This window comes from Pongo abelii, chromosome 11 (genome assembly GCF_028885655.2).
Source record: "Pongo abelii isolate AG06213 chromosome 11, NHGRI_mPonAbe1-v2.0_pri, whole genome shotgun sequence".
Lineage (NCBI taxonomy): Eukaryota > Metazoa > Chordata > Mammalia > Primates > Hominidae > Pongo > Pongo abelii.
Genome location: NC_071996.2, coordinates 131,520,943 through 131,536,212, shown reverse-complemented (window position 1 = coordinate 131,536,212; position 15,270 = coordinate 131,520,943). Strand labels below are relative to the sequence as shown.

Genomic DNA, 15,270 nt, shown 5'->3' with positions numbered 1-15,270 from the left:
AAGACACGCACATGGCTAATGGTCCCGGTTTTTTAGATCCAAAGATCATTGCTCTCCAGCTCTTCTCTGAATTCAGTGAGCTTCTCTGAGCTGGGGTAGCCGATGACTTGCCTCTCACAGTAAATTGGTATTTTTCTCATCTTTGAGCCTGCATTGAGAATTATGTCCTTTTTATGGGGGCAGTGAAGAGAAAGGAATGTGCCCAAGGAGGAAAGGGGTATGTGCTTACCTTCCTAAGAAAGTGGGCGTCAGAAAAGGAGTGCCCCCCTCTAATTTCTTACTCTATTTTACATACAAAGTGGTGGAAGAAAAATGAAGGAGAAAATGTTGATGGTATTGACTTTAAAAATTTGTTTTACTTCCATAGGTTTTTGGGGAACAAGTGGTATTTGGTTATATGAGTAAGTTCCCTAGTGGTGATTTGTGAGACTTTGGTGCACCCATCACCAGATCAGTATACATTGAACCCAGTTTGTAGTCTCTTATCCCTCACCTGCCTCCAACCCTTTCCCCTAAATCTCCAAAGTCCATTGTATCATTCACATGCCTTTGCATTCTCATGGCTTAGCTCCCACTTATGAGTGAGAACATACGATGTTAGGTTTTCCATTCCTGAGTTACTTAACTTAGAATAATAGTCTCCAGTTTGATGGTATTGCCTTTTGACTTACCTTTGCAAATACAAAGACAAAAAAAACTACAGTTAAGGTTATCAGTTTCGAAGAAACTCATTGGAAAGGAAGGGGAAAATTAGAAGAATTCGATACTGAGGCTCTTCATCTGTAATCATAAGAAAGTGCCTTGAACTGAGTCCTTTAGTCAGATTTAGTGCATGTTAGAGTCACGTGGGGGAGGTTTTACAGACTCCAGTGCTCCAACCAATTAGGTCAGAATCTTCTCCGGGGATGCTGCCCAGGCATCAGGGTTTTGTAAAGGTGCCTGGGGTTCCAGGGTGCAGCCAAGGCTAAGGCTAGTAAGCTCTACAGGCCTTAATTGCAGGAGCAATATACGGACCAACTCACTTACTCTTAATGCAATCTAATTCTGCCTTGGAGCAAAAGAAGGTAGTTGCTTTCAGAAATCTAAGTTGAATGTTTCCAAAAAATTGCACAACTTGCAACAACTCCCATAGATTTCATGATATAATTTTGTAAACAATTAATCTAATTTACTAAATGCACCTAAGAATATAAAAGTTATCTCCTATCTTATACTTTTCTTCAAATGAGTCTACAGATGATATACCATCATATAGTTTCTTAAGACAAAATATTTGCTCAAAGAAATGCCAACTATGATCTATGGGAAGGGAACCTAATTATTACTGATTGTGAAATGGCAGAAAATGAAATTATTTTCATTTTTATTTTTCAATGCAGTGGAAAGAAAAACTCAGATCCTGACTTGCTAAAGCTGATTGTGAAAATACCCAGGCAATAGCATGAACAGGCACAATGAGAGCTCTAGGACTCGCTGCTAAATAAAACGTGGTTTTAAAAGCCCAGTAAAGAACTAGAATGTCCTTTTCTGACTTCTTCACAATCTTTTTTCATTCTTACCTTTTTTTAATGGAAGAAAAGAAAACAAGAGATCTTGCTCATCAGCCCCAAAGATGTTTCCAGGTCTCAATATCCAAGATTAAGTCATCACAGCCTCAGAGCATGCTCTCTTTAGTGGGGCCAGACCATTTTTAAATGCCACTTTATTGGGATATCAGCCTGGACTTAGAAATTATGACAGATTCCAGCTTGTGACCACACCACAAACTATACACAGAGTGGCCTAGCTGGTGGGTTATTTTGACAACTTTGGAGAGACTCTCCTTCCCAGGCCCCAAATAGTTGGAAGAAAGCTGGTGCTAGGGCTTCCAGAAAGGTATAAGGCAGAGAGAATTCTGGGAAGAGTTTAGCAAATATTGGCATCTGCTCCAGAGCTTTGATTCTTCCCCCACCCAGAAAATGACTGAGAGATAAAAGTTGGGGATAAGGTGGTCCCGTGAGCCATGGTTTACAGAAAGGAGCCAAGGCAAATGTCATGTTTCCATCAATGGAATCTTTACAGACTTGCTAAGTGAAAGGAGGCGCCAAGACTACTGGGGATACCTTAGAGAAGTCTCGAGAAACAAATCAACAACCTGTGAGCCTCTCCCAGTGAGACCTCAGAAACTCAATGTCCAGGCCTTCTGCACTAGGAACTCTACTTTCTAGATTTCCAGTAAGAGCTGGAGAGTGAGGAAAAGCCTGCTTAATGGAATCATACAAAAGCTGTCATTTTAGCCTTTCTCCCCTTTATTCCCTTCAAGACCGCTATTCCGAAGCCGCATGTCATCATTCCTTTGTTCAATCAAAATCATGGCTTGGATCTTACATACGCTCTTAGATATAAGTAACAGCTCACAAAATTATTTTTGTGGATCTCCATAAATCACTAATAGCTGCTTGAAATGTTCCCCTTCCCAAGAGTATTTTCCTCATTAGCAAAGCCTTAACCTAAAGGGTTTTTAGCCTGTTCCTAAAATGTCAAGAATCAGATAGACAAGAAGCTAAGAAGGGTGGTGAGAGGTCCCAGGCAATGAATACTTTCTCTGAAAATTTAAAAATTTTTTTTCTTTCTTTCTTTTTTTTTTTTTTTTTTTTTTGAGATGGAGTCTCACTCTGTCACCCAAGCTGAAGTGCAGTGGTGAGATCTCAGCTCACTGCAACTTCCGCCTCCCAGGTTCAAGCGATTCTCCTGCCTCAGCCTCCTGAGCAGCTGTGATTACAGGTGCACGCCACGACGCCCGGTTAATTTTTGTGTTTTTAGTAGAGACGTGGTTTTCACCACATTGGTCAGGCTGGTCTCGAATTCCTGACCTCGTGATCAGCCCGCCTCAGCCTCCCAAAGTGCTGGGATTACAGGCGTGAGCCACCGCGCCCAGCCTCTCTGAAATTCTGACACTGAGACTGATGGGAGTGAATGAGCTGGCCCACCGTGGCTGTTACCATGAGCATGAAGCAGCCCCACATCTCACCCCCACAACATAAATTCCCACTCAGTCACCACGTGATAAGAAACGTGCCCCATGACCAGCTTTTATTTTGCTGCTTGCCCACCACTCTCCTACTCCAGGCTCTGTTCAGCCTTTTCCTAGATCTATAACCTCCATTCATTTTTGAGGAGCACTCCTGCAATAGAAAATTATTGAGCAACATCCTCAAGATATGCATGTTTAAATTATATATGTGAAAATACATTACCTAAAACTCAAGAATAAATACTTAGTGAAAGTTCATCCTCAATGATGCTAAATGTTTATCCATATTCCAGACAGTCTTCTTGAGATCTTTGAATGTATTTGACTCACGCTTGGTCTTGCATCCCTTCTGTCATTCAGCAAATATGCATGCACCGCCTACTATGTGCAGGCACGAGATATGAAAAGATGGCTAAGATGTCCTTCTGCTGGGAGATTGCTGTCTATGGTTGCCATCTGCCTCCTATCTGTCTCCCTTTTCACAACATCCTAACACTCTTTAAGACAATGTTTATGTTTCCAGGTATTAAAAGTTAAGGATGTCGTTTTCCAGCCTAGGAAATTGCTTTATTTTGATTCAGCCAATACAAGCCAAGTGAGTACAATAAAGCACTGATTACTGTAACTGTGCAAATAGTTGGTACCATCACAGCTGGGAGAAGAAACATCATTTAACAGCGGATCTCTATGAGACAACTTCTCAGTAACTGAAATGAATTAACATACTCAAACTGGAAAGAAATTAGCATTCCAGTTCCTGGCTGATCTCTAAAGTTTGAGCAAACAAATACCAAAAAAAAATAAAAATAAAAATAATTAATTAAAAAAAATCCTAGAAAAAAAATTGAAGAAATAGTAACTGAACCACAATCCTCATCTTTTTAGCAAATAAGGCTCTCTTCCTCATAAAACAGTGCCAAATTTCCAGCCTATTTTTTCTTCCAGTGCCCCATGTAAATATCAAGAACACAGAATTTACTTATCCATATTCCAAACAGTCTCCTTGAGATCTTTGAATGTATTTGACTCGCACTTGGTCTTGCATCCCTTCTGTCGTTCAGCAAATATGCATGGAGCCCCTACTATGTGCAGGCTCATAGTTCTTCTGACACCAAAATGCAGAAAGGTACGGTGGTAGAAAGAGCATTGTACGGAAGTGTTAGAAGACCATGATCCTACTGACAATTTTTAATCTTTCAAGCCCACATCTTTTTCATTGCAAATGCTCACATCATAGAGTTGTGACAGAATTGAATGAGATTACATGTGTTAAAATATTTCCTACAGTTCCTGGCTTTCATTACATCTTTCCTCAAAAAAGTACCTAAGGAGTTAGAGAGTCCTTCACACTGGACTTCATCAGTTCCATGAAGAGAATGATTTATAATTATTTCCCCATTTTTCCTCCCTTCAAGCCCTCAATTTCACATGCAATCCAGACTCTCTCTCTAGGTTGTGGCTGATAGAACTGGTACCAATAACCAGGTGACAAAGATAAGGTGTTTCCTCCATCTTTCCTGATCCTGTGGCTGTGGAAAGCCAGGCTTTCTTGATCCTTGATCTTAGCCTGCAGGGTGAGGGAGTTGCTTCTCAGGATGGAATGAAGAACCAATAGGTGGTCCTGCTTCAAAGTTTACCACTTGATTTATTTGGTCTAAATTTACACACCCAATGAGATCTTATTTGTGATAGAAATAGAAGGGACTGGGAGCTGTAATACACAGTCCTATTACAGAAAGTCTAACCAAGAAAAAAGCAGACCCGAGAAAACACTAAATATCTAAAAGACTGGCTCTTAAAAAAAAGAATTAGTCTCATTCCACATAATCCTCTGCAATCAATGAATGGCAAACTGCTGTGAAAAAAAAAAATTCAACTGATGAAGCTCAGTAACAATCTGAAATCTTTAAAAAGAAAATAGATTATCCTGGAAAACAGTCCTCTGACACTAGAGACATTTAAATAGAGACTGGAGAGCCATTGGCTTCGTGAGAGTGGTTCAATGAGGTAGCTTTGAGGACCCCCTGTACTCTGTGAGCCCTAACTCTCTGTTTTATTTTAGTTTCTAGATGTCGTGCGGCTGGTTCATCGGAAGTCCTGGAAAGTGGGTGATATCTTCCATGCAGTTGTCCAGTACTGCAAAATGCATGAGGAGCAGAAGGATGGGAGACTGAGTCTCTTTGACTGGCTCCTGGAACTGGGATAATAAGACAGTCTGCCCTATAGATCATTCCTTCCCTTTATTCCAAGTTAGATTACAGTGGTTTGTTCTAAATGCTCTAAACATTCTCAAAACATCACATCACATTAGCAGAACTATAAAAAAAAATCTGCTACTCAAATCCACTGCATACAGAATAAGTCAGAGGAAAAGCAAAATATAGGTCTGTCCAAATTCATACAACTTGTGGGTGAGTTCCAAAGAGCTTGGATTAGAAGGGCTGGACAAAGAAAAAATTCAATGGGGCCCAAATTAGAACGCTTATAATGAGACCTAGTCTCCAGGAAAACAACACTCACATATGTTTAATCACATAAAATGATTTGTAATGTCTCTAATTAGATGAATCAACTAGAAACAAACTTAGTGGTCAGAATAATTTTTAAAAGTATTCTGTAACCTATATTTTACTTTTCTGATTATATTAAGGGGCTGCCAGCCTGGAGAAATCCTTAAGATATGGGTGAGAAATCCCCAGGCTTTTATACAAAAGATTTCCACTTTCAAATCAATGTCAGTGGACATTGATAAAAGTATAGCAGTGTCCTCTACTGAGGTGATTTCATTTATTCCCTGCAGCCACTGATAAATATCCCACTTCTCCCAAATAGTATGTGGGCTCCCAGCTAAGCAGAAAACTATTGTCAATTGGCATTCAACTGAAGAAGAAGAAGATAAAAGATTGTCTTGTTTCCATCACTGTATTACTTGCGTAACATGATTACATAATTCTTATCCTAAGAGAAAGCTTTCATATTTAAAAAAAAAAAAGTCTTTTCAGATAAAATCTGCTTGTGTCTTGAATAATATGAAATACAAACTTTCACTTTATTTTATTGTAAATTATGAAGAGATTATTGTCTTAAATAATATATTGAGTTAGCTTCGAGCTTCCTAAAATATGAAGAGATTGTTGTCTAAAGTCACATATTGACATTGAGCTCAGTGGCCTGTTTCATCACGTATGTGCTGCTACCTGTACAGCAGACACACCGCTCCAGTGACATTTATAATGACAGAAGCAGGGTAATGGTCTTGTGTTTGACATGATCAGTTAGGATCATAGACTTTCCCTGACTCGTAGATATCAGCCTTGAATTGGGGGAAAAGAAGACTTTGTCACATTTTAGTTATTTTAATAACAGAGATTTACTCTTTTGAAAAATAAAGGTATCTAATGTCCCCCTAATAAATCTTCTTTCCTTCCAACTAAATGACCTACACGGACTTTTATTTTCTTGATCAAAGAGGTGTTTATTAAGGATTTCTGGATATACTATACTTTTACTCTATTTTTAAAGATCACAAAGTAATTTTAAATGTGAACAGGTTCCCACACCATGAATGCTGGCCTCACCTGCTCTATCATCCACATTTTGAAATGCAAAGAAAGCTCCCTTGTAAGCCATACTTCCTTCCCCACTCCCATCCTAGGATACTTGCCCAGTGCTCATTAGGCATTTGTTATTCAAATAGTCCAAATTTAGGTTATTATGCTTAATTTGACACATTAACCAAATGCCCAGTTTTAAAATATATCCATCAATTCACGCTGAAATGTGCTTCTTTGTGCTATCAAATGGAATAGAATACACTTATTTTTTAAACAATCCCAGAATATTGTGTGTAGACTTTTGTTGTGCTCAAATAAATGTTTACTTATCTTACAAAGCACAAATACTGGATTGTAACCATGTGATGAAGTTATCTATGTTGTACCTAACATTGCAAATTAATCAATAAATCTCTGTCAGATTGTCGATTATTTTTTCTGCAAGAGCTTTAAGCACCTCATAGAAAAAACAGTCCCAGTACAATTGGATAAAGGCCTATATATCCCTTAGAAAAGTTGTGTTGTCCTGCTTTCATTTTTTTGAAAAAGTAAATGTTCTTGGCTTAATTTGTTAAAATCAGTAAGATTCATGGAAATCAGTTTCTCAAACCTGGCACTATTGACATTTGGGACATCATTCTTGGTTGCAGAGGGTTATCCTGAATATTGTGAGATGTTTAGCAACATCCCTGGCCTCTACCCACTAGAGGCTAGTAACTACCCCCTCACAGTTGTGATAACCGGAAATATTCCCAGCCTTGCCAAATTTCCCCTGGAGGCCAAAATCATCACTGGTTGAGGACCACTGTTGTCAAGAATGCATTGAAGGACCAGGGCCTGAGTCTCTATGAGGTGTTAAAGGAGGAGGTGCCTTCAGCTGCCTAGGGAATCCCCATAAGGAGCCTGAAAACTGAGCATTTCCCTACCCAAGGCCCGTGGAGTGTGGCTTTTACCTTAAATCTGGGGAATAGGAGAAAGAGGCACAAGACAGACAAGGAGTCTACAAACCTGGGGATAAACCAACATAGACTCAAGTAAACTCAAAGTAAACTCATCAGGGTTAGAGGTAAGTGGATGATGCTCTTTGAATTCAGCAAATAAACTAATAAACTATTAGAATATATGCAAATAGAACATTGAGAATCATGGGCACTTTGTTTTATTCACTAATAAGGAAGCATGAACATGCTTTGAATTCTCCAGTCAGCCAGGGGATATTATTAAATAAAAACAAACTCTGGACATTGGCAAAGAGAGGCTTTATTTAAACAGATTATGGCAAGCAGGGTTTGGGGACTCTTTCAATGGAGGATGGAACTATTGCAATAACAAGAATGCTCCAACCACAAGATCTGCAAATGTGTTAAGGGTTAGGCAAAAAGGAGTTTTTTGTTTGTTTTGTTAGAGGAGTAAATAAGGCTACAATGAACCAGGTGTGGGCCAGTGAGGTGGCATGATCACACAGTAGATTACAGAATGTTTTATCCTGAGATCAGCCTGGTCTCAGGAGGGGTCTCTTGTTATGGCAAGCGGGGTTGGGGGACTCTTTCAATGGAGGATAGAACTAGTGCAATAACAAGAATGCTCCAACCACAAGATCTGCAAATGTGTTAAGGGTTAGGCAAAAAGGAGTTTTTTGTTTGTTTGTTTTGTTAGAGGAGTAAATAAGGCTACAATGAACCAGGTGCGGGCATGGGATGCACAGGGTGAGCCAGTGAGGTGGCGTGATCACACAGTCGATTAGAGAATGTTTTATCCTGAGATCAGCCTGGTCTCAGGAGGGGTCTCTTCTTATACTGAGAAGGGGCCAAAGTTCAGGGAACCAAGGAAGGGAGAGAAGCTTAACTAAAGTTTAGTTACAAGCATTTGTTCCAGTTGGTCAGTGGATACAGTTTGGCTAATTCTTTATGAGACAAAAAACGAAAATTTGGAGGGTCTGTGTCTGGCCTTGTTAGAAGTAAACCAGAGAGTGATCCACGAGTCTTAAGTCGTCTGTGGAAAGATGATTCCTTGCACTAAGCTATTTCTGGAACATACTTGTTGGGGGAATTTCCCTAACCATGGCTGTTTACCAGCATCTCAGTTGTCCATATCAAAGACTCAGCAGATAGTCCTTAGGAAACCACTGTCCTTGACATCTTCTTGGGGCCCATTGTCTTCCTTTCACAGTGTAAGCGCATGTCCCTTCATTTAATAAACATTTTCCTAGGAACTACTGGGTGCTGGGCACCATGCTAGACAGTTGGAATGAAGAGCTGAATCACGCGGCACGGCACTTAGGAGCTCACAGACTATAGGGGAAATGTACACATCAAAGTCTCACAAAACAACATAATAATGGCTATAATGCAACTCTATATGGACTGGCAAGGCAGGGAACACTGGGGAATATTCATTGCTATGTGGTGGAGAAAATATTTCAGCTCAGCTTTTGGGGTATGAAGGAGTCATTTAATAAGTAGGGAGAAGAGACCCCAAACTGCTGAAGAGAAGACATTCAGAGCAGAAAGATAATTAGCAGCAGTCTGGATATGCAGCCTGAGACACCGCTGGAAATTTGATACAATTGTAACACAGCTATGAGCTGAGAGAGGCACCAGGTGTGAAGCTGGGAATAGAAATCGAAGCCACATTTTAAGAGGCTTTCCATCTATGCGAAGGAGTCCAAAATATATTCTTCTTTTTTTTCCCCCATAGAGACAGGGTCTTGCTATGTCGCCCAGGCTGGTCTTAAACACCTGGCCTCAAGCAATCCTCCTGCCTTAGCCTCCCAAAGTGCTGAGACTACAAGCATAAGCCACTCTATTTGTCCCAAAATGTATTATTTGAGCATGAATCCTTTTAATCAAAGGAGATGGAAAATCAGATGTACATGTAAGAAAAATTATATATGTGAATACACGTGTGGGCCACTGAGTTTTATCTTACATTTGAGACAATGCCATGGAAGACAGTTTTGTTCATGGGCATGTTCATGGGTAGAGGGGTTCCCCACAGTTCTATGATATGATTTGTTCTTCTCCTATAGCACTCTGCATCGGGGTCTCCAGGACCAACCTCAGACTCAATGATATGCCGGAAGGACCCACAGGACTCAGAAACCATGTATCCATGGTTATGATTTATCACAGCAAAAAGGAATGAATTAAACTTAGCAAGGGGAAAGGGCACATAGAGCAAAGTCCAGGAGAAATAAATACAAGCTTCCAGGTGTCCCTTCCCAGTAGAGTTGCACAGGATGCACTTAACTCTCCAATAATGATACATGGCAACACATGCGAAGTGTCACCAACCAGAGAAGCCTTAGTGTCCAGGTTTGGTACTGGAGGTCAGTCATGTAGGCATGCAGCACCCACGTGACTGACCTCGGCTACTCATACTCCAGCCCCCACTACACACCAAAAATGGATGTTTATGATACATCCCATTATTAGAGTAAATTATGTGGCCAAAGTGGTACAGCATGGCCCAAGGCCTCAGGCATACAAAACACTCTTACCAGGCAAAACATTCCCAAGGCTCAGTGCTTAGCTCTTAGGAACCAGCCAAAAGTAAATCCTGGAAATAGACCTCTTTGGGGAATGTGCAGGGTTGGAACAACCCAGGCATCATGAGTTAACCTTTTCCTGCCAAAGCACTTATCACCATCTGCCTTCTAGCATGGCACATTGCATACAGGTGGTCTCCGTTGATGATTGTGAATTCCTGGAGGATGAAACCACATTTTACTCATCTATGAATTCTGCCATAGTCCCTAGCACAATAGCAGATGTTATGTAGACCTGGAAAACTAATAGACCTTGGGGAACTGAGGCCTTGGTTTATATCTGATAAAGTTCAGCCATTAATTCTAAAACTACAGTTTTATTTTTATGCTCTTCTTAGCTTATTAGAGACTGCTACCTGGCATATAAAGCTGCTCAGAATTTCTTATGAAATTACTTTTGGATTCAGGCAAGTGAAGCGTTCCACAAACATTTGCATGTTATTGGAATTGTATAAGAATGTTTGACGTAAAATATTTTAATACCACAAAACTGAGAATATTTTAGAGGTATTAGAATGAATTTAAGTGATATCCAGGACATTACCAGCAGAACTTGGAATCCAATCAAGTGCAGGCAGGTTCTAATGAAATGAACAGAGGAAGAAAAACATCCTTTGAGCCTCCCTTGCTCCCAGCAAAACTTGTTTGTGCACAAACAAAATGTTAATCTATTTTTATTGTTTCAGAGATCCTTTAACCAACTAAATTTTTCCTGAATAGTTCCTTCAAAAATGCCCTCTTGAAAGTCCTCTAATTTCTCATTCTTCTGTTCAGTGTTCACGCTTCTTTCTGCAAAAAGCTAAGGGAAGCCCTTCTGTTCCTTGGAGATGGCCTTCCATTAAACAATTATCAACATGTTTTTATTCCTTTTTGGAAGATTCCCATGACTTTGTTGAACTCCATCCCATTACTATACCCTTCATTCTGCCAGTTTCTGGTCCAGAACATGGCAGGGACTCCGGATCTTAAAATGATGCTCTGAGCACTCAAAACCCAGGTAAAAAGATTGTTTTATGGCAAATTGTGATGTCCTTGGGCTGAACATCTGGCCCAAATATTTATACACACACAACCTGTCTCTCTCTTAGTATGTCACAAACAACAACATGCAGGACAGATAAAGCAGAAACAAGAGTTTGTTCTTACAGAGGAAAGCAGAATTAATGGCTGTTTGTTGAGACAGAATAAAGGCGGATGAAACCAAGGCAGCCTCTAGCTTTAAATGCCATGGATCCTTCTCCAGGCTCATGTGTGACATTTGTGAAGGATACTCTGCCGACTATGTCAAGCAACAGGACACAATTATTTTAAACCTGGCAATATTTTTACTAATCAAGGCAGTAGACCACATGATGACCTTTTATGAAATGCACGGAAATGCCAAAAAAAAAACCCACCTCACTGAATTAGATTAGTCATTACCCTCTATTTTTGACAGCAGAATCTTATTTTAAATATTCATTGCAGGTATACAGTATTGGAGAGTTCTAGGCTCTCCAATATATTTACCAAATGTTTTTGATACTTCATTTTTTTAATGTATGTTTTAATATAACAAGTAAAGTTGTGAATAATCTGATATATAAGGCCATTTCTAACTGAACATTTTATACATTGCTGTCTGTCAGAGAGATGATACCAAGGAAGGAGCAAAGCAATTGTCTGGGGTGTGGTGTCTAAACAACGTGAAGGTTAGAAGAAGCTTGCTCCTAAACATCCAGGAACAGTTTGTTTCTTTGCTTTCTAAATGCCTCGGGCAAGAGGCAGAGAAATCAAATTTTGAACAACTATTCCCTAAGCGGTGAGGAAAACTCTGAGAGTGTTGAGTGAGACAAAGAAAAAATGTAGCTATAATTCTTAACATTTTTATGGCATAGGCTTGTGTTAGTCCTTTCTCATGCTGCTATAAGGACATACCTGAGACTGGGTAATTTATAAAGGAAAGAAGTTTTACTCTCAGTTCCGCAGGGCTGGGGAGGCCTCAAGAAACTTACAATCATGGTGGAAGGGGAAGCAAACCATCCTTCTTCACATGGCGGCAGCAAGGAGATGTGTAGAGCGAAGTGGGGGGACAAGCCCTTTATAAAACCATCAGATCTCGTGAGAACTCACTCACTATCATGAGAACAGCATGGAGGTAACCGCCCCCATGATTCAATTACCTCCCACCAGGTCCCTCCTACAACACATGGGGATTATGGGAGCTATAATTCAAGATTATTTGGGAGGGGACACAGCCAAACCATATCAAGGCTCTTTTGAAAACCTGAGGAAAGCTGCAAATACACAAAATTTAGGGGTTATTGGTAGAACTTCAGGGTGCTGTTCAAGCCTTCTACATAACTCGGTTCTAGTTTCTGAATAGTAGGGCTCATGTCTTCTTCATTTGCTTTCACCTTCCAGACCCTGCCTCTGGTTCCTATCGTCAATTCTTATTTGTTTGAAGAAACCCCACCCTCATTTATGAGGACGACAGATCAAAACTCAGATTCTGACCGGAAGTAATACTATTTTAAAGGTTTTTGTTTTTTGGTGTGTGTAGAGCATGTTCTCATCAAGATCATTACAGAAATGCAAATTAAAACCACAATGAGATACCACCAGTCAGAATGGCTATTATTAAAAAGTCAGGGCTGGGCATGGTGGCTCAGGCCTGTAATCCCAGCACTTTGGGAGGCTGAGGCAGGCAGATCACTTGAGGTCAGGAATTCAAGACCAACCTGGCCAACATGGTGAAACACTGTTTCTACTAAAAATACAAAAATTAGCTGGGTGTGGTGGAGCGTGCCTGTAATTCCAGCTACTTGGGAGGCTGAGGCAGGAGAATTGCTTGAACTCAGGAGACAAAAGTTGCAGTGAGCTGAGATTGCACCACTGCACTCTAGCCTGGGTGACAAGGTGAGACTCCATCTCAAAAAAATAAAAATAAAAAAGTCAGAAAATAATAGATGCTGGCAAGGTTGTGGAGAAAAACTCATTCCATTCATTAGCCACTCATTCCACCAGTACTTATTCAACACCAAGCATGCTGAGCACTGTTCTAGGTGACGCAAAGAAATGCAATGGAGAGCAGAGAGGGTTTTTGACATTTGAGAATTTTCACTCTAGTAAAGGACATAAATGATGAGCCATAACAATAATATATTAATAATATATAAAACTTAGTTGGGCGTATAGCAACAATAAAAAATGCTGGGAAAAAAAAGTTCAATTTAAAAGCAGAGTAAGGTTTAAAGGATAGTGAAAAGTGTTCATTTAGGTCATGCCTCCCCTCAGTGTTTCCAAGGGCCTTTGAATAAATTTGAAAGTTTTTGAAGAAGTCAAAGAGTGACACTTGAGATGGCCCCTGAGGACTGACTCGCTAGTCAATCTCAGCATGTGATTGTTGGTACCAAGTGGTGGTGAGAAAGCCAGCTATTGCCCGCACTTCATCAACTGAGAGGGTCTGTGCTTGCTTGTTATAACCATGAGAACAATGCTGGAAGCGGGGATGAAAGAGTAAACTGTATATCAAAGGACAGTAGTGTACACAGAGCCAACACATCTCTATTCTTTGGACACTTTTTCCTCGCAGCCCCATGTCTCTTTGGTGATATATTTTTCCCACCTTTATTCTCTCCTAACATTTTCCAGCTGTCTCCAGCACTTTCTGTCCCTGAATGCTGCATTTGTTTGTCCTGCGCTGCCACATGGGTGGGTGACACAGAAGCGCAGGTTGCCTGAGTCATGGGGTCTCATCCTTCAGAACGTCAAGGGCAATACCATCATCGCTGGAACTCCCCTGACTGATGAATAAACATCATTTTAAAATAAACAAATTTGGCCAGGCGCAGTGGCTCACTCTGTAGTCCCAGCCCTTTGGGAGGCCAAGGCAGGTGGATCACCTGAGGTCAGGAGTTCAAGACCAGCCTGGCCAACATGGTAAAACCCTGTCTCTACTAAAAATACAAAAATTAGCTGGGCGTGGTGGTGGGTGCCTGTAATCCCAGCTACTGGGGAGGCTGAGGCAGGAGAATCACTTGAACCTGGGAGGCAGAGGTTGCAGTGAGCCGAATCCACGCCATTGCACTCCAGCCTAGGCAACAAGAGTAAAACTGCATCTCAAAAAAAAATAATAAATAAATAAATAAATAAATTTATTCATGGAAGAAAATGAAGTTTCCTGATTCAGCATGGAGGTTTTGGCCAGCACTTCAGTTAAGATAGTGACATCCGCTAATGAGTATCTCACAGAAGTCCGAGAAGAGTCAACTTCTAATAGTTCTGGAAAGCAGGACAGCCTTGACAAGAAGCTTACCGATGCTAATTAGCCAGTGTTTTATTAAAGATTTCTTCCTCTGTGCTCCTTGTTCAGGTCCATGTACTTATTTGAACGCGGGGGAAAAAATTGAATGTAATTTTATAGGTAAGCAAATCAAGATGCAGAGATTTGAGAGGACCTGAGCAAGGAAGCAGAGACAACAACTAGCATTTATGTGAGCACTTGCTCCATGTTCCAGACACGATTTGAAGTGCTGTACGTGTATTGACTGATTTACTCTCCACCATAACTCCCTGAAATAGGTATTATTATTATCATTTTGTTATTGAAAAACTTGGAGCACAAAGAGAATAAGTGGCTTGCTTAAGGTCACAGAGCCAGAAACAGGCAAAGCAGGATTGATCCCAGGCAGATGAGCCTCAGAAGCTGCACTCTTAGCTTCTGCTGCAAGGTTGTTAACTGGCATAAGTTGGAGGCATGAGAAGCAAGGGAGGTCAGAGGACGGACAATGCAGAGAGAAAAAGAAGCAGAGTCATAACCCACAAATCATTCTTTCTCGATTGTATTATGTATTTTCTCAGCCACCATGACTCTTCTAAAGTAAGAAGAGAGAACAGTGAATAAAACTGTGTTACTTACTTGACATTGAGCACAATTAAGGCTGGGAAAGTGGAGCTCATGGCTATTTATATGGTTGGGTTGACTGTTTGAGAGCACCACTAGGGAAGCAGCCTCTACTTCTAGACCGTTCATATAAGCTGCCTCCAGGCAAACACTGCATTTAACTGCAACATGTAAAGATGCCCTCAATCTGGAAGAACACCAGGTTATGTTATCCAAAACTTTGAAATTTACAATTTAAAATAAAAGTTTCTTCATAAGGCACCAAAAAAAA

At 40.4% G+C, this 15,270-nt stretch overlaps 1 protein-coding gene across 5 annotated transcripts in view; it reads left to right on the top strand.

The window, feature by feature from the left end:
- The window catches only part of SPHKAP (SPHK1 interactor, AKAP domain containing), a 195,325-nt gene extending 188,326 nt beyond the window's left edge, over positions 1–6,999 (top strand). For all 5 annotated transcript variants that reach the window (XM_063713082.1, XM_054549918.2, XM_063713079.1 and 2 more), the window contains one exon: positions 5,076–6,999. In XM_063713082.1, the coding sequence (XP_063569152.1) occupies positions 5,076–5,219 (144 nt within the window). In that variant the 3' untranslated portion in view covers positions 5,220–6,999. The remainder of the gene's footprint in view (positions 1–5,075) is intronic.
- The last annotated feature ends 8,271 nt before the right edge of the window (positions 7,000–15,270 follow it).